This window comes from Sorex araneus, chromosome 2, assembly GCF_027595985.1.
Source record: "Sorex araneus isolate mSorAra2 chromosome 2, mSorAra2.pri, whole genome shotgun sequence".
NCBI lineage: Eukaryota > Metazoa > Chordata > Mammalia > Eulipotyphla > Soricidae > Sorex > Sorex araneus.
The window spans coordinates 326,201,515-326,221,952 of NC_073303.1; the positions used below are offsets into that span (position 1 = coordinate 326,201,515).

The 20,438-nt window shown below is 41.4% G+C and overlaps 1 protein-coding gene across 1 annotated transcript in view; it reads left to right on the forward strand.

Annotated features, from left to right (window-relative positions):
- Window positions 1-267: 267 nt before the first annotated feature.
- Window positions 268-20,438, forward strand: part of LAMA1 (laminin subunit alpha 1) — a 153,654-nt gene continuing 133,483 nt past the window's right edge. The window contains exon 1 of the mRNA XM_055124819.1: window positions 268-343. Within this exon, the coding sequence (XP_054980794.1) occupies window positions 268-343 (76 nt within the window). The remainder of the gene's footprint in view (window positions 344-20,438) is intronic.

Genomic DNA, 20,438 nt, shown 5'->3' on the forward strand with positions numbered 1-20,438 from the left:
CCCGAAGCCGGGTTGCACTCCGGGACCCGGCTGGCGGCCTGGCGGGGGGTGAGGGGCCCGGAAGGGTCAAGCAGGGCAAATACCTTCTCCGAGCCCGCCCCCCGGCCCCACTTGGGCATTTCCCCTCGGTTCCCAGACCCTTCCCAGTGCCCCCGCCTCCAGTTCGCGCTCGGTGGGCCGGGCGTCCCGGGGAGGGGTCTCGGCGGCGGGGGTGTGTCCGGCCGCACTTGGCGGGCCGCGGCCAGAGTCCCCGAGAGAGGCGGCGGCATGCACGGCGTCGGTGGCGCGGGGCTCGCGCTCCTGGCTTCGCTGCTCTGGGTCTCTGCACGGTGCCAGCACAGAGGTGAGCGCGGGAGCTGCGGGACAAAGCCGGCCTGCGGGCTCCAGCCCAGCCGTGTGGCCGAGCCCGGGCTCTGAAGTCCCCGGTCCCCGGCCCCCTGCCCCGCTCCGGCTCTGTCCACTCGGACGCGGCGGGCTGCGCGGCTGCCCGGGAGTGACGCGCGGGGATGCGGGGTGCGACTGGGAACGGGGGCCGGGGCCGGCGGGCTGGGGTGGGGGTGGGGGTGGGACCGTCTGTGTCCACCCAGCCCCGGGGCCCCGCTCACGGGTGTCCCGGGCACGGACGCGCCTTCCCGAGGCGGGCCAGCCGCCCCGCCGAGCCGCGCTCTTTGTGCGCTGCCCCTGTGGCCACTCCGGGCCCTTGCCCTGCGCTGGTCACTCCCGGGGAAAGAAGGCGCCCGCGGAGTGCGGCCTCGCTGCCCTGGTCCAGAGATGCAGAGCGGATTCTCCACGCTGTGGGTCCCTGCGGAAAAGGGAAAGCCCCAGGACTCCCCTCCTGCAATCTCTTCTCTTTCTCTCCTCTTCTCTTTTTAACTGTTTTCCCCCTTTTCTCTCTGGGCAGTCATGGTCATTTGTTGAATGCACTCTTCATGCACGCAAATAGTTTATTTTTAAAAGCAAAAGTGCAGGTTAAAATTCAGTAGCGGGAAGGCGAAATACCCTCGTGGGAAAAGTGTTTCCCCGAGGCTCCGTGCGGGCAGTGAAGCCTGAGGAGACCCCCCCCACACCAGTTCCTGGACCCAGCTGGTAGCGCCTTCCTTTCGGGGTGCTCACGCGGAGTCTCCCCCACTTTACCTAGAGTGAGGCGGGAAGACCTTGACTCCCGTTATTTTGGGGAGAAATGCAAAGTCCTAGACCCTGGCGATGCCCTGAATGTTCCTGTGCCTTCCAGAGCCCGGCGCTGTGGCTGGGGTCTGGAGACAGTGGGACCGCGTGGGGCTTTCCTGCTTCACCATGAGGCGGGAAGCCACTCGCAGTGCCAGCCTTCAGTCTTTCTCACGGTTCCGTATTTGCCAGTCCCGCCCCATCAAGCATCACCTTCCTGGCATCTCGAGGGAGTTTTGACATTTAAAAGAAAAAGAAGACGTTTGTGCCCTCTGTACAGAGCACAAATGATTAGTAAAATGGTACAGTTTGGTTATTAAATAATCCTGACTTGCATCATGGATGAATTTGGTGGTTATATATTTGAAAGTGCTCATCATTTAGTGTCATTTTCATTAAGTTCCTTATCATTTACTAATTGTTCTGGTTGTATTAAACTCTCAATCTATATAACCCAATGTTCCTTAGAGATATAAACTATTTAAAGCAAGTGCTACCTACTTCTGGATAAAAATGGTGTATTAGCCTACAGCTCTGAAATACGTAGAATTATTGTTGCTTTACAGGTTGACTCATCAATTATTGTTTTAAACAGTCCTTTGTTTTACCACTAGCTAATTCCAAGTGTAGAAAAAAAGTTTTATGAACAGAAGAAAATTTCTTTCTTTCTCATAAATGAATGACATAGCGTTAAAATTAGAACATATATATGTATATATTCATTATTTTCTCTAGATGTATCCCCAAGTAAAGACCAATAAAGATGATGGATTTTGGCATTTGGAAACAAGCATATGTGTAATAAAAACATCATTGCCCAACTCCTATAGAATTTAGGATTTGGCTTACTCCTTTTTTCCCTTTTCCAGACATTGCATATAAAATCTACATCTGTAGTTAATCGAGCATGATAGAGAATTCAAATGCAATATAAGTGTGAAATATGTAAATATGAATGATGTAAGTTGCTCTGAGTTCTTGTGCTACCCTTAGAATCCCATTGTTTTATAAGCCAATATCAGGACATGTTTATATAATGACTTATTTCAAGGTAATTAACCTTGAGACAACCTATACTTTTATAATAATTCATAAAGCTCTTAGATATTCACTATCATCTACAGTAACTTTGAAGAGAAAAGGATTATACATGTTCAAGATTTGGGTATTAAATCTATTAAATTTAATTTGGGTATTAAGTTTACATTGAATTTATTAGCTGTGGGAATTGGAAAAACTACTTAACCTCTCCACACTTTATTTTTGCCATCTGTAAAGTGGGAATAATAACAGTATTTCCTGGGGAAGACTATCAATGATAAAGTGAAACAGTGTAAGAAGTGCTTCCAGTAGATTCTTATACAGAGTTCTCTTGCTGTAAATATTTTCTACAAACATTATCATTTTCTTACACTGAACCTTAGGGAAGCTCTCTGTGAGCTTTATTCTCTGGAATCCTCTAGAAAATTGGAGTCAGAATTGATGTCAAATAGCCTTGGGCTCAGACCTACTTTGATGAGCCCCAATGCTGCATAAATTTCTTAACATTTTTGAATGTCAGTTTTTCTTTCTATAAAATGAATAAGATTGATGTGATTAAATAATATGTGAAAAATACTGGTACTACTTTGGGCATGCCATGTTATAGTGTTGAAATCGTATGTTCCATCATGATGACTGTTGCTGTTTGCTTTGTCATGTCTGATCACCATCCAATATCATAGTCACCCACCCCCTACATTGCCCAATTCATTTAGTTAAGACTTATTAATTTCTATCAGTTTGTCTCCTATATTTTTGTTCCCACTAAGGATGAAACTCAGAAATTTTTCCTCCCTGTCTAATATGTGAACAGGTCTTCCTTCTCCTGATGGTAACTTGTTAGCTTGGTCTAACACCTCCCAAACCCTTCAGTTCACAATATACTGCACCAAATGATACTGCATCGTGCCGTGACTTATCTCTCACACACACCTGCACCTCTTCATAGCTACCAGCATTTCCAGGTGCAGGGACTATTCGGTGCAGACTATTTCACTGAGCCTCTGGGACATTTTCCCAGTCTCCTCAATACTAACGTATTTATTAGGTGTCCTTCCATGGATTCCAGAAACTTGGTCTTCCAAATGCTCTTGTTGAACTTATTCTGGTGAACTCTGAGTGAGCAATGAGCTCAACAGTCTGTCTCATCTACTGGCTTGCATTTTTTGTGGGCAAAGCTGGTTTCCATCTCCTGTTCATTGCTTTGCAGTATTCCTGGTAGTCAGAGCCACATATCTTAGTTGAGCCAGATTGAAGTCAATGTCTTTTTTCCTGGGTCAGGTATATGCATAAAATATTATTGAGTAGGTAATCCATCCCTGTGGTCCCCAAATTCAAAAAGTACCAAAGAATCTCCAGATAAGTGTTTTGGTTTTGCTATCTTCCTTTGAGGGAATCTATATTTCAGTTTCCTGAGTGTCTTTCAATGGATGCTCCTTCATATAGCATTTTATTTATTTATTTATTATTTATTTATTTTGATTTGGAGGTTATACCTAGTGTACTCAGGGCTTACTCCTGCCTCTGCACTCAGGGATCACTCTTGTCAGTGCTTGGGGAACCCTATGGGGTGCTGGGAATCAAACCTGGGTCAGATGCATGCAAGGAAAATGTCTTCTTCACTGTACTACTTCTCCAGCCCCTCATATAAAATTTAAGCAAGCTCCTTCATGAAGCTGCTTCTCTCCTAATAGTACCAGGGAGGCGCATTGTGTTCTCACAGACATGGAACATGATTTCTCACTTCACTGCTCTACTGCCACACTGACCCGCTGCAGCATATTAATCTGTCACTTACTGAAACTACTTGTAACTTTTTCACTTTTCAGACTTGTCTCCTCCACATGGTCTTTGAAAGAAAGGTATTAGTTTCCTCGATTTGGGGGATTTTAGAGACCATAAACTAATTTCTTCACATTGCACACCTCCTTTAAGTATTATTTACCATAGCATCAGTATGCTACTTTTTTTTTTCCTTTTTGAGTCACACCTGGCAATGCACAGGGGTTACTCCTGGCTCTGCACTCAGGAATTACCCCTGGCGGTGCTCAGGGGACCATATGGGATGCTGGGAATCGAACCCGGGTCTGCCGTGTGCAAGGCAAAATGCCCTACCTGCTGTGCTATCGCTCCAGCCCCAATATGCTACGTTTAAGTTATGAGAAATTAAAAAATATGTATCCATCAGGAGAAGATGTAGATAAGTCAGGTTAGAAATGGTTCTAGCAGTTAGAAATTATGCATTATTTACTTTACCAATAAGTTTGATCTGTATTTTGAACACCTAGGCTAGACACAGAAAGACCTAATTAAGAAAATCATTTCTGATAATGTTAAACCTGCACCATGAAGATAAAAAAAAAAAAAGCCAGAGAGAACTCTTGATCTTAGAACTTCACTGAAGTTTTTTTTTTCATAGTTCTCAGGAATGTTTGGATGAGCAAGATAAACCAGTCTCCTAAGGAAAATACATTGTTTATATACTAGTTGTCAATGAAAAGATTACTTCTAAATAGATTTCTAAATATATTCATATATATTTGTGTGCAGCTGAATAAATAAATGCATTTTGAAAAAAATGAGAAAAAAAATCTTTGATAGAAGTAATTTAGTGAAGGTCATGAACTGAGGCTCTGTAAGCGCATGCCTGGCGGGGTGCAGGTTCAGCAGCAAAGCCCAGATTGTAGCTGGGTTCACTGCATTTTCATGTCCTTTCTATGGAGAGCAATAGTCAGTGTCCAGCGTTACCGTTTATTTAGTAGCTCAGAGTCCTCCTGGAGCCTTTGTTTTCTCAGAGGCTGATCTGGAGAGCTTTCTTTGGGTTAACTAGTTCCCACTGAGCTTGAGGCTTGCTTGGGGGCAAGAGACAGACAATGGAGTCAGTGAGATTCCAAATCAGTTCAGTGGATAACATTCTTGCTAGATAAGCAGTTACCAGTTCAGTGTTCATCAGAAACTGAGGATAGAAACACGCAAGATTGTGGGATTGTGATTTCAGCATGTTTGTGCATTAAAAAAATTTTTTTTTTCTTTTTGAATCAACCATTTGAAGTTTGAATCTCTTCATTCTGAAGATATCTTTGAAGTCTGATCTGTTGGCTCAGCAGGCAGTAGGACTTACATTCTTGTGCCAGAGAACCTCCTGCAATTGCTGGTGGGAACGTCAAATTTAGATCAATGTGTATTTATGGAAAGTGCCATCTTTTCCCATCCCCAAAGTATTTCCTGCATTTTGTTTCATTGCTTCATAATTTCCTGCCAGAACCCCAGGAAATCCCCTCTAAGAAAGAAGATGCTTTTTAGCAGATCATTTTTAGTTTAAAGAGAACATGTAGAAAAATGTAGACAAAAACCTCACTCCATAGTGATGATTATTAGTGATTATATTAACACAGGTCTAAAGTGCCTTCCAACCTTTTCTTAATGAATCCAGGAAAGGTCATTCTCTGGTGATGACCAGAACAGGAATTCTATATGCTGATGGCTTGCTTCCATGTTTTTTTCTGTTCATGACATTCTTTCAGTTAACTTGGCATTATCTTCCTTTTCTTTGCTTTTTTTTGGTGATCCCTTATGCAAATTGATAATCTAGATCTTTGGGAGGGGGGGTGGGAGTTAGGTCATAGCCAGCTGTACTCAGGATTTACTCCTGGCTCTGTGCTCAGGAATTGTTCCTGGTGATACTTGGGGATCAAACAAAGTTTTCGAGACAGATCCTCTCAATTTTTGATTTTTCCTTTTTAAAAAAAGGGTTGTGTGTGTATGTGTGTATGTGTGTGTGTGTGAGAGAGAGAGGGTGAGAAAGAGAGAGCATGCAAAAACAAGAAAGTATTGTTTTACCTTATTAGCATAGCAAACATTCACCATCTAAGTGACCATAGCCAACCACTTTTCTTTAAAAATTTTTATTTCATTGAATCACCGTGACAAAAGTTACAAAGCTTTAAGGTTTAAGTCTCAGTGATATAATGATCAGCCCCCCCATTCCTTCACCAGTGCCCCTGTTCCCCCACCAAGGACCCCAGTATACCCCCTCCCACAACCCCCCACCGCACCTGAGTGGCCAATGATCTTCACTTTATTCTCTCTATACTTTGGATACATTCAATATTTCAACAGAGAACTGACTATTATTATTGGGAATTTTCCCCCAACAATCAAACCTGCTGAAAAGGCATCATTTGATAGTTTGTTTTCCATTGCTGAGAATGAAGATTATAGGAGCTTATAGGTTTTGGATTTCTGTTGTTTTAGCTCAGTTTGCAGTCTAGATGCATTTCTATAAGTCTCTGGGTGCCAAAATGGGTTAGTAGAACCTCCCGGATCATAGTCTTTAAGGAGCAGAGGGACCATGTCGTGTGTGGCTGCTCCGGATCTCATCTGGGCTAAGGGCGTGCCGGTAATACTCCTATCCCATAATCTGCCTCTGGTGCTAGCATCCTCTTATTTAATATAGTCCCATGCCACAGACTTGTGTTGCCGAAATATTATCTTCCTAATGTGAACCTATGCTTCATGGGATCCCAGATCCTTCCCACTGCCACTACACTTTGTAATCTTTCCAAATCCCAAACTAAGTAGCCCTTATCCACACCTTTCTTTATTCTGGACATCTTCCTCTCTAGTTGCAAGCAGCATATTGATATTCAGCTGCACATTTTCCCCCATGTTATTCACTCACCTAAATTGCACCCCTGTTTCCACCTAAAATCTATCCCAATAACTCAAGCACTGCCTGCAATTTATGGTCCCAGGGGCAGCCTTGCAATTAGGACCTTAATCAACTTTCCCTCCTCTGAATTTGCGATGTATTTTGTGATAACTGGGGGTTCCCACCCAGCCAGAGTTGCCATATACCCTTCTTTTTCCCAGTATAACCCCAGTCAAAAAAAAAAAAAAGGAAGAACAAGGGGCATTTGGGGATAGGAAAGATCTCTCAGTGGTAAAGCACAAGTTTAGCATGTGTGACGTCTGAGTTTGGTCCCTGTACCACACAGATCCCTGAGCACTGCACTACACACTAGCATCACCTGGACTCTCCAGTACCACTGAGTGGGGCCCCTTATATCAAAAAAGGGGCTTTTCTGTGGGAGCACACCATGAAGTGCTCAGGGCTTACTCCTGGCTCTGAGCTCAGGGATCACTTCTGGTGGTGGCTTGGGAATTGAACCCGGGTGGCGTGCATGAAAGGCAAGTTCCCTACTAGCTATATTGCTGCTCTGGTCCTGCTGAAAAGGGCATTTTTATTCCAAAGAGCACAGTCTTAGCTCTCACCATTTCCTTTAGCACAGAGGTAACGTGGGTCTAGTGAACTGTTGGCTGTGGGATAGTAAGGCCTGCAGACACACCAGAGACTTTGGGGTTGCCTTAGCAACCAGAAGACACCCATTGTCTAGCTTGCAAATCTAGTCCTGAACCCTGGCCCTACTCTGGGCATGAAGTTTTCCCACTGCCCGGATTTTATAGAACTCACTTGATTGGCTACCCTCTTGGCTCATGCTCTCCTGGTCACCCTGTGACATAAAGGTGGTTGTGCACACCTCCGTGTGGGGGCTTCCGGTATGTGGAACATGCATGCAGCAGTGAAGTTGCTACTGGAAAGTTCCTTCTTCATGGCCTCGAAGCCTCTTGTCCAGTGTTTGTCCCTGCAGGTGCTCATTGCCTGTATTGCCGCACACTTATTAGAACACAGTTCCTACTTTGCTGACTTGATCCCTCACAAAGGTTCTTTTTTTTTTATATTCAAACATTTATTGAATGAATAAATTTAATACATTTGCTTATCTGTAGATTCTGTTTCCTAGAAAAACATAAGGAAAAAATCAGAGAAGACTGTAAAATGAAGGAAAGAATGTTAATTATAAATATTATAGTCATAATATCTAAAGTCCAGTTCATACAAATAAATAGCATAGGTTAAAATTTTAATTTATGGTTATAAATAAAATCTAATTTTATATTTATGACTGAGAACTACTAATGACAATGGAAGGCTAACCACACCCAAAAAATCATAATGAAGAAGTAGGAATGTGTGCCATGATAATTAATTATAAGAGAAATCCATAATCCTACTGAGAGAAAATAATGAACAGTATTTGGTAAAAAAGGAGGCAAGAGAGAATAAGAGAGTGAGAGAGAAAAGAGAGGACAAAGTGTAAGAACATACTGATAAAATTAGTCTACAATCTCTTGATTGGTTGATTACATTCTTCTTTTTTTTAATTAATTTATTTATTTTTAATTAGTGAATCACCATGAGGGCACATTTACAGATTTATACACTTTTGTGCTTATACTTCCCTCATACAAAGTTCGGGAACCCATCCCTTCACCAGTGCCCATTCTCCACCACCCGTAAACCCAGCATCCCTCCTACCCTCCCCAATCCCATCTCCCCCCACCCCACCCTGCCACTGTGGCAGGGCATTCCCTTCTGTTCTCTCTCTCTAATTAGCTGTTGTGGTTTGCAATAAAGGTGTTGAGTGGCCACTGTGCTCAGTCTCTAGCCCTCATTCAGCCCACAACTCCCTTCCCCCACATGGCCTTCGACTACATTATAGTTGGTGATCCCTTCTTTGAGTTGCCCTTTCCCCACAAAAGTTCTTTTTTTTTAAGAATTCTCCTGATTAAATGCGACAGTGAGACTCCCATGCATTTTGAAATAATACATAGTTGTGTAATTTGGATGAATTGAATTATTTTTTCATTCTATAGTTAATCATTGCAATTTATTATATGTGTCTCATTTGAAGGGAATATTTGATGCGACTCCTTTTCTCTTCTAAGCTTTCAAAGTAAATAAGCCAAGGAACCTTTTTCTAGGCACTTCTCTTGATTCAATCTCCAACATCTCCGGTCCAGTAACACTCAAGTCATGCAGTACTTATTCACCTCTCCTTTTCCACTCTTGTTTTTTTTTTTTTTGCTTTTTGGGTCACACCCGGCGATGCACAGGGATTATTTCTGGCTCTGCACTCAGGAATTATCCCTGGTGGTGCTCAGGGGACCATATGGGATGCTGGGAATCAAACCCAGGTCGGCCACATGCAAGGCAAATGCCTGCTTCAGCCCCACCACTCTTGTTTTTTTTTTTTAATTAATAGTTTATTTTTAATTAGTGAGTCAACATGAGGGTACAGTTACAGATTTATACATTTTTGTGCTCATGTTTCCCCCATACAAAGTTCGATAACCCATCCCTTCACCAGTGCCCATTCTCCACCACCAGTAAACCCAACATCCCTCCCACCCTCCCCAGTCCCGTTTCCCCCCACCCCACACTGCCACTATGGCAGGGTATTCCCTTTTGTTCTCTCTCTCTGATTAGGTGTTGTGGTTTGCAATAAAGGTGTTGAGTGGCCATTGTGTTCAGTCTCTAGTCTATATTCGGCCCACATCATCTTTCCCCCACATGACCTCCAACCACATTTTACTTGGTGTTCCCTTCTCTGAGTTGCCCAGAATGAGAGACCAGCCTCCAAGCCATGGAGACAACCTCCTGGTACTTATTTCTACTATTCTTGGGTGTTAGTCTTATAGTCTATTATTCTATATTCCACAGATGAGTGCAATCTTTCTATGTCTTTCTCTCTCTTTCTGACTCATTTCACTCAACATAACACTCTCCATGTTGATCCACTTATATGCAACCGTCATGACCTCATTCTTTCTAACAGCTGCATAGTATTCCACCGTATAGATGTACCAGAGTTTCTTCAACCAGTCATCTGTTCTAGGGCACTCGGGTTTTTTCCAGATTCTGGCTATTGTAAACAGTGCTGCGATGAACATATAAGTGCAGATGTCATTTCGACTATACTTTTTGGCTTTTCTGGGATATATTCCCAGCAGTGCCACCACTCCTGTTTTTTAATTGCCCATCAGTCGTGTACTCTTTCTGGACTCTTTCAGAAGGTTTTTTAAAAAGTCTTCAGTGTTTGGTTTATGGTTTCCCCTTTAGCTCCACCCATCAAAATAAGAAACATTCTTTCTTCTACAACCCTAGCACCCTTTACATAAGCTCCAGACACATACCATGGACACTCACAACACATGTCCCCACCCCAATCGCATAAACACCACATACACACACCTCAGACCAGAAAATATACATAACCTAATACACACCACACACCCAATGCACACACACAATTGACTTTGCAAACAAGCTTCCAGCTACAGCACACACACCACACATGCATACCTCATACCACAAAATATATATAATACAAAATATACCCTCCCCCACCACACACACACTGTTGACCTTGCAAAAAAGTTTCCAGCTACAAGTACATATATATGTGTTGTATTAAATAGCCCCAGAGCTTGAACTAGTCCTGACTCCTTAGATGTTTGGGGAAAGTTCTGCTAGAAGAGCAAGAGATGAGGGCTTCGTGGCTGAAATGAAGTTTAACGTGGCCACTAAGACAATTTCCTAGGATAACAAAGCTGTCCTCAAATTTACTCATGAATCAATCAGTGGACTGTGAAGTTGATCCTGTTATCCTATCCCTGTTGAATTACTCCAATGATTTCTCATTCTCTGCTGAGCAGAACTAACAAGAGGCCCTGTGGTCTGACCCTTCTCAATGTTCACAGCTTTTCGCACTGCTAGGCTTATGTGGACTCTGAATTACTTGTGGTTCCCACGATCATCCATGGCTCCCATATAAACTTTGAACTGTGCCCTAACCTACAGGAATCCCTTGATTTCACTTGAGATATTCTGCCTTTGTCTCATCGACCCAGTCATTTAGTCATTTAGACTTGATTTCTGTCACCATAGTAGTTTGCTTGACACATCTGGCCAGCACTTCATTTTGGAGCTATTTGTTAACTTGCCTGTCTCCCCTTGAGACAGAGGATTTCATTCTTAATAGTAATAATTAGCACACTGCCTAACATTTATTATTGGTTCTATAAATAGGAGTTGGAAAATGAATCAAATCTCCAGTGCAGGTCAATAATAGAGGCTAGAAAGCGTGATCCAGATAGACACCTGGACTAGAAGAACTCCCTCGGGTGCAGTGTGCAGAGAAGGGACAGGGTAACGGCTCAAGAAGCCTGGGAAATAACAGCAAGTCACTCAACAGGATTTGGAAATAGGAAATAAGGAAGAACCAGGTAACTGAACATGGGAAGAAGACAGAGAAACAGTTCAGGGACCAATCCTTAGCTTGAATTCTAAACTAGAACGTTATCAGAGAAGACCCTGTGACAGGAACAGGAAGTCTAGGTACTTTCTGTGCTTTAAAGTGGATCCAAATAGGAGCGGGGAGAGCCACAAAATCTGATAGCTGTATGGGAACAGTTAAATGAAAAGATCAATGTTACTTAAACAACATTTATTTATAATAAATATTCAATAGAGGCTTAAAATTCAGGTTATGTTTAACAAAGTCATGTTGTAGATTAGGAGATGTTTATTTTTAGGTCTCAAATTTACCATTCATTGACTCAGACATCCAAAAAGTGTTGGTTCAATTTCTAGAATGTTCCACATATTAGTGATGCTTCCAATCAAGCAAGAATGAAAAGCACCCAAAGAATGCTACTGAGTGTGTCCATTCAGGAAACGTTTTGCCTCTTTGCTTCTGAATGCCATGGACTTCACTAGAATTCTGCTTCTTGCTGAAGAACAGTAACTCTCTAAGCAGAGAGAGTGCTCTGATGAAACACTAAATTTCTGTTTTTCAGTCTCAAGATTTTGACTTCAGAACACTCTATTGAGTGATATTTTAGACTGCAGCATTTGTTGACCAGCCCTTATAGTTGTATTTTAATATAAAGTGGAGTTTGTTTCGAAGGAACTTTACCTGCTGGTCCCTGGAGGATTTTGTTTAGGTGGGGCAACAGCTGTTCTCCTCCAGGCACTCTGGGCTGAGCCCGCCTTGTCTTCTTAAGAACAGAACAAAGGCATACAGAGTTATGTCACAGATGGATTTCTGTCTGATAAAAATCACTTATTACTGAATGAAAGAATAGCCTATTCTCTGTCGGAATGTGAGTATAACATCTCTTGTGTCTGTAGTGGTTTCTAATTGTTGATTTAGATTTAATTATTATAATTGATGAAAATAAGATACGCCTCATTTCATGTAATCAAATGATCCCTGAAAATGTATGAATAGTACCGTTTTCTGTAAATGAAGTAATTTCAAATGTAATGTTTAAAACAATAACAAACTAATATTTTAGGAATCAACAACTGATGAAAATAAAAATAATTTTGCTTTTTGCTGTCAAGTGACTTAAGCCAACTTAATTCTATAAAATTCTTAGGGTCTTTCTGGTAGAAAACGATATCTATTGAAGCATTGAGAGGTAGAGGGAGATTGGTTCTTCCCTACAGCATAACTTGACCTAAACACCAGCTTTCCTACTACATGTGTTCACATAGTTTTATTAGTAAGTAGGTCAAAATAGGTCATAGATCCTGCCCTATTCATTTGATAGAGTTAAGCTTCTGTCTTATGGGGTGAATCAACGTGACGTAATTATCAACCATTCTAAGTACTGACTGAATAGAAACTCTTTACATGCAAGTCTTAAGTAGCCCCACCAATCTATAATAGGTTATGGGATCAGCAACATGTTTCAATAGTTGGGGTCTAATTGACATGTCATAAAATTTATAATTGCGAATATGCGACTCCAGTTTTTTAGTAAATATAATGGAACACTGGGAAATCATCTCTATAAGCTGCTGTAGAATAGTTACAAGACTGAAAAGTTTCCTCATGCTCGTCTGCACTCAGCTCCACCCTGATCTCCATGCCAGCCACAAGCATTCTACGTTCTGTACTTTTAGATTTGGATTCTTTAGAAAATTTATATGCAAGGAGGCATAGAGGATGCACAGTATTTTGTGTCTGTCTTTCCTTTCACATAGTATTCTCTAGTTGAGTGCATGGTGTGCTCTATCTATGGTGCTTTTTCCACTTCTTGCAGCACAGGATTCCATTATGTAGTTATGAACATTTTATTTATCCCACAGGTCACTGTCATTTGATTGCTTCAATATGGGGGCTATGCAGAATTAGCTATAAACTTTAAGACGTACAAGGATTCTTTAGACAGGTTTTAATTTCCCTTGAGTGAAATTCCTAGAAGTAGAGTATGGGTTACACAGCAAATTAATATTTACTCTTCTTAACCAATTGTTAAATTGTTTTCCGAAGTGACTCCATCAGATAGTATTCCTACAAGAATGTATGAGCATTCTTTTCTCCTCCTTACTAGCATTGAGTATATTTATGATTCTAGACATTTGAATGGATGTGAAGTGCTATCTTGTAACTTAATTTCAATTTTCCTATTATTTATGTCTAATTAGTTAATTTATTTCTCATTAACCATTTGTCTATGTTACACAGTAAAATATCTGCACAAATATTTTACAAAATTTTTGTTGCATTTTTTGTTTATTGAGTATTGAGTTTTAAGAATTTTTTTTTGTATTTTCTAGATAAAGTCATTTATCAGAAATGTCATTAGAAAGTATTTTCTCCCAGTCTGTCCATGAATATTTTCTCCCAACCTGACATATTTAGGTTTTGTTTTTTGTTAACAGTGCATCTTGAAGTGCAGAAGATTTTTAAAATTTCATTTCATTAATTTTTTTCTGAAAAATTAGAGAGTCTTTTGAAAAATTAGAGAGGCAGAGAGTAGTCTTTTGCCCACATGCCTGGCTGTCTTCCCCGGGGCCCCTCAAAGGGGATGGGCTCCAGCTTCCCTCTCCACCCGGTGCAGAGCTCTCGGCGGCCAAGGACCACCAGATCCTAGCTACAGCCATGCTGGAGGCCCCTCGCCACATGCATGAATGTACCCGCATAGGAACCCAGGTGTGTGTAATCCCATCAATGGCCAACATCCAGAGAGACTTAAAAGACTTAAAAGCAAGCGCTCAGAAGTGATATCTTTAACCTATTTCTCCCTCTGGGAGAAACTGGCAATCTTCTGTCCCACGTGGGACAGCCTTGCAAGCTTCCCATGGTGTCTTCACATGCAAAATCCAGTAACAAGCTGGATCTCATTCCTCTGACCCTGAAGAGCCCCCAGTGCAACATCGTTAGGAGGGCCGAGTTGAGATAGACTTCTAAGATCTCAGGGAAAGGACGAAATGAGATGTTACTGAGCCCGCCCGAGAAATCGGTGATTAACAAGATTTCGTGATTGAGATTCGTGAATTTTTTTCTGGAGTTTTCTTTAAATGTCATAGTTAATAATTCTTTGTCTAACCAAAGATTCGAAGACCTTTTTACCTGTAGTTTCTATGGACTGGAGTGATAGCACAGTGGGTAGGGCGTTTGCCTTGCACGTGGCCGACCCGGGTTTGATTCCTCTATCCTTCTTGGAGAGCCTGGCAAGTGACCCGCAGCATATTCAATATGCCAAAAACAGTAACAAGTCTCACAATAGAGACGTTACTGGTACCCGCTCAAGCAAATCGATGAACAATGGGATGAAAGTGCTACAGTAGTTTCTATATAACATTTATTATTTAGCTTTAATATTTTGTGTTATGGCTTTTTTAGATCTTGTCTTTGTTATTGAAGGGTGTTTTGTTTTCGTGTTTAGTATCGGGTAAGGAGTAGGGTCTAAGTTTGTATGTAAAGACGCACATATAAATTCATCTGTGAACATTCAGTGTTCTCAGCAATATTTATTGAAAAGAGGAAACTACAGTGTATGTTTATGGAGTCTGTTTTGTTCCTTTGAACCAAATGTTTGTTCTTAAGCATAGCCTAAAATCCTTTAATTTTGTGAATAAATGTTGAAATAGGTAATACAATTCATTAAATTGTATTCCATTTCTTTAAATTTCTTTAATAATTCTTGTCCTTTATATTTTTATTCATATGAGTTTGTCAATTCCTGACCACAAAACCAAGATTTTCATAGAAATTAGATTGATTGTATTGATCCTTTAGGAGGAAATTAACTCTTGAACAATATTGAGTCTTCCCATTTGTAAATATTCTGCTTATTCATTCTGATATGAATTAATTTCTCTTAGAATTTTTTGGTTTTTAGTTTACTGGCCTTCAGCTTTTTTGGTTATATTTCATCTTTAAAAAAATAAAATTAAATAAATTAAAAAAATTTTAAAGTCAAGAAGCCTGGTTGTAAGCAGAACCTACTTCATCTTCTTTGGTGCTCACATTTCTATGATTTGTCTGACAAGTGTTAGGAGGTCTAGTTGGCTGTTGTTGCCCCATCAGGACAAAACAGGCCAGTGTGGAATCTTCCCCTGTTCACTTTCTATTGTTCATTTTTTCATGAAGGCCTGCAATACTCAGGGACTATATGTAATGCCAGGGTTTCTAAGCAGGGTCAGCCACATGCAAGGCAAGTGCCTCATCTCCAATAATATCTCTCTAACTTCTCTCTAAAATATTTTAATTTATATAGATTTCTTGGTTATCACAACTAACATGACTACCATATTGCTAATCACTGTCATTGTATCACTGTCATTCTGTTGCTCATTGATTTGCTCGAGCGGGCAACAGTAATGTCTCCATTGTGAGACTTGTTACTGTTTTTGACATATCGAATATGCCACAGGTAGGCTCTGCTATGTGGACGAGATAATCTCGGTAGCTTGCCAGGCTCTCCGAGAGGGATGGAGGAATTGAACCCAGTTTGGCAGCATGCAAGGCAAATGCCCTACCCGCTGTGCTATGGCTCCAGCCCACCATATTGTTAATAAAAATCCATTTCTATTATCCATCATGCCACAACAAGCCATTTGTAAAAATAACAGCACATGTTTTATGTTTTCCTTGATAATTAGCAGAGGACTGGTTGCCATTGACACCAATGGGATATGGAGAATAGACAATATAGTGGGTGTCTCTGGTACATGGGCAGTCTTCCTGGGGGGCATGGCAAGTGACTACCCCACAGGCTGTTCACTGATTTTGAAACTAGCTGCACGGTTAGTATCTAATACTAAGCTATTGGGATAGTTTGCCCTTAGTAACACATGCACTGACACACAGAAGCACTCATGTGTCTTGCGCGCGCTCGAGAGGGGAGAGAGAGAGAGAGAGAGAGAGAGAGAGAGAGAGAGAGAGAGAGAGAGAGAGAGAGAGAGAGAGAGAGAGAGAGAGAGAGAGAGAGAGAGAGAGAGAGGTTGTGGTGGTTGTGGTGGTAGGGAGCGGGGATGGGAGTGACGGAACTCTTACTTTTGCCCTGAGAGACTGTCCTTAAAACTCTCTCCTGCCTTTTATTTCCTGGCTTTAAATCTTCACTTATGAGCTCCAACGCACGGCCTCAAGGCAGCCAGGGAAAGAACATCATCCCGCTTCTCCCACCTACTGAAAAGTCCCCCTTGGATCTCCTGAGTGGAATACCAGCAATCAGTGAGGCTTGCTCATAAAGGGTGGTGGCCCTCTGTCAGAAATTATGCTAAGCTACCATCCTTTAACATTTTAGCATTCCCTGGTAAGTGTTTTGCCATACATGTAGCAGCATCATTTTCAATGGTTATATGGTGCTATATAATGAACCAGGCCAGTGGCAACGTCTTTGCAGAAGCACATACTGAGAAGTCTGTGAACTCTCCCTGTTTGAATAGAATCCGAGCCACTAGTTTGCTTGAATAAGTTTTCTTGGCTGATACTAAAGTTGCCTTGTTTGTATGCTATGTGTTTAATTTTGAGTCCTTAAAAAAATGACCACTTTACAGTAAGTTAAAAACCTTTGTCTTATCTGAAGACCTACATTCTGTCTCAAGAGAATTACGGAAGATCTCCAAGGTTTAAAGGCAGTATGGGGAGCCTAGAGTTCTGTTAAATAGTAACAGAAAGCTGCTGGGGGAAGCATACAGTTTCACCAAACTGTCTAATTGTCTCTGTGCTAAGGCTTAGCAGAATTGCTCAACCTCAACTGGAAAAAGCCCAAGAGCTCATGTAATGTCTCCATCCCAGCTCAGTGGCACTGAGAAAGGCATAGTCGTGCAGCTTAGCAACCCTACCCCAGACCTATAGGAACAGAGGCTGCATTTCCTTGCACAGATGAACAGAGAATGACATTCATATACTTTTGTATATACCTTTGATAAGTTACAGTTATCAAATTTGTGGATGCTAAGTAATGTGTCCCCCTGACTTTTGGTTTTTTGAACTAGTTTGTTTGGGGTCCACACTCAATAGTGCTCAAGTCTTACTCTGGCTCTTACTCAGGGGTTACTCCTGGTGGGCTTGGGGACTGTATGGCATGCTGGAGATGGAACTCAGGTTAGCCATATGCAAGGCAAGTGCTCTACCACTGTACTATAGCTCCGCCCCCTCCCCCCACCCCCCGCCAATATTAACCTATTTTATAGCACCATTCTCACATAGAACATAATGCTTGCAAGGACCATACTACTTCATCCCCCTTTGCCAAAACAATGCTTGTACTTGCAGATAAGTTTAATGGGGAAACTGGAGGGTCTTGTATTTATTTATGCCTCTTAAACTTAAGATGATTTTACTTTTGGTCACCTTCTATGGCCCAATATGTTCACTTCCCACACATGTGATACCTTTTGATCTCATTGTCTAAATCAAGATCCATCTTATTGAAGAAGGAAGCTCACCAAACCCCTCTCTGCCTTCAACCCAGAATACTTTATAATGCTTCTCTTGTTTTCAGAGATAGATTTTTTAGAAACTACATTTGCTCTCATTTTCTCCACAAAAAAGGGTGTGGGTTGAGAGGCCTTTCCTTTTCCAGAGGAGAGCAATTCCCGAAGAGAGCCCTAGGGTAACAAGAGGACTGACAAGTTTCTGTGGCAGATGAGAAAACTAGATCCTCTAATGGGGGTCAAAGAACATAGGGTATAAAAAGAGAGAAATACTGTTTCTGATGAAAGCTACCGCCATGTCAAGTAACCCGAAGGTGAATTAATTAGTGGGGTTGACAAGGAGGATTTTGATGTAGATCTTGAAAAGTGCAGTTTTACATTTTTACTGATTTAAAGGAACAGAAACCCACTGAAAATTGAGTACTGAGCCAATGTAAGGTCAGGAAGTGCCAACAGTGAATTTAGTTCTTACATACCTCCTTACCCTATCAACATTTTTTTAAAAAACAATAAAACTAGTATACTCAATGGATGTCTGTATAAGGGGTCATCTCAATGTTGGAATAAGAAAAAGAAATAGTGGTACTGGACCTGAGAAAATACTAAGATCAAAGTATAAGCGTTGCTTCTTGACCTTTTGACTAAGACAAGTGCAACATATTATTAATCCCAGTGTAAACGGTCCCAATGTCATTTAACTTTGTATACCTGTAATTGGAGTTTCACTCTAGTTGCTAAGGATATTTGTTATTGTTATTCTCTATGATGAAAGATAGTGAACATGATTTCTTTTTAAGATATCCCTTTAAATACATAATGAAATAGAAGAGATTGTGATCTGGTGGACACACGCCACTGTGGGGTCATTGTTCTGACATTTCATAAAAGGTGATAGAGCACTTGGCAGCTTTAATGCCAGAATGACTTTATTAGAGGCTCATGCATTTATAAGGACAGTTCGGTAGACATCATAGCTGCACACCCAGGACCAGTGACACACAGCTTGAAGAGCTACTTTAAAATTTAAATGTGCAGCCCCTTGTTTATATTACAGAATCTCTCAGGAGACTTTTAACAGAACATTAAACCCATGGTGAGTGACCCTGGACACATTCCTAAACAGGGAAGCGTCTATTTTATGGCTTAACCAAGTAAGATCTATAGACAGAGGTGGCAGAAGAAAGAAAAACTAAGACCTTGAAAGGTTTGGGGAAGTGCTTGTCTGATTAGAGGATGTTGGAGTCATTTATATTTTTAAAGTAATTTTTAAAATGATATACGAAGTACAATCATTACAAGCGTATAGGTGAAAATGTAATAGGATTGTACTGTTCTGCAACAGGCCGTCAACATTCAGCTTAAAGGTTGCACTTGCCTTTTGACCTAGCTTTAAACTGCGCTCACTCCCGTGAGTATTTAGAAGGCCAGCAGAGAGGCAGTGATTTTTTTCCAGTGCAGTGGGGAGGGAGAGTAAATTCAAAATGACTTGTCTTTGTACAGTGATTTTGTATTTTCTTTAAGCATAATAATGATTGCATTAGGTAAAATATTTAAATTGTTGCCCATTAGCAATAATCCACATTTGTAGCAAGCAGTGAGGAAACCACCTTATAGTGTCTGCCCCTAGGCTTCTGCCTGCCTCCGCCCCTTTGCCACTGAACTTGCATGCAGAATCAAAATCCAAAAAACACGGGGTCAGAGATGATAAATATTAAACATTTCTTCGTGGGAGGGGTAGGCGGATCCTGATAAGGCTCTGTTTTCTACAGACAATGTCTGTGCCTCGCTTGTTCTGTTCTGTTCTTAGGGGCTTATTTATCTTACACTGAAAACCTCTGTCTTTGTCAAGGCCACCTTGAACCCATTGCTATGGAAATGGCACTCAAGCAAAATCCTGCTCAGGCCTGCTCACCACCGCCTCTGGTTTTTCTGAGATTAAACGTCTCTTCATCTTCCCACCGTGAGAAAAAAGAAGTCAACTGTTTTTAATGCCAAACTCCCAGGAATTTGATGTTTTTCTTACTGTTTCTTCCCTACCCCCTCCTGCTTTTCCTTTGCCCTGCAGTATCCACCCCTGCTCCCTCTTTTTTTTTTCACTGCTAGATAGAGCCTTGGATTTTCATGTTCCTTTTACTAACAGAATTCAAGAACTGAATCGGCTTTGTCCAAAAACCAAGTATTTGCTTTTGTGTGCTGCGGTGGGAGCCTTTGTCTCATAAGTGCTGATCTCCAGAATTGAGAGTCAGGGCCTACAGGAGATGCAAGTCAGCAAGTCATTGCCCCACTCTTTGAATGCAGGAGTCCCAGGTCGAAGCTCCAGCACCATATATGGTCCCTTGCGTACTGCTAGGAGTGACCCCCCTCAGCAACAAGCTGGGACTTAACTCCTGATTGCTACCAGAGATGTCCCCTAAAATAAGCAAAAAAAATCCAAATATCCTAGGGACTGATACTCTTCCATTGTAGTGTTAAGGAGACTGAGATAAAGTCCCTTCGTCAAAAATACACAGATCACACCTGGTAGGCCTGGATAATAAATCTGTGTTTTCTTTCTTTCTTTCTTTCTTTCTTTCTTTCTTTCTTTCTTTCTTTCTTTCTTTCTTTCTTTCTTTCTTTCTTTCTTTCTTTCTTTCTTTCTTTCTTTCTTTCT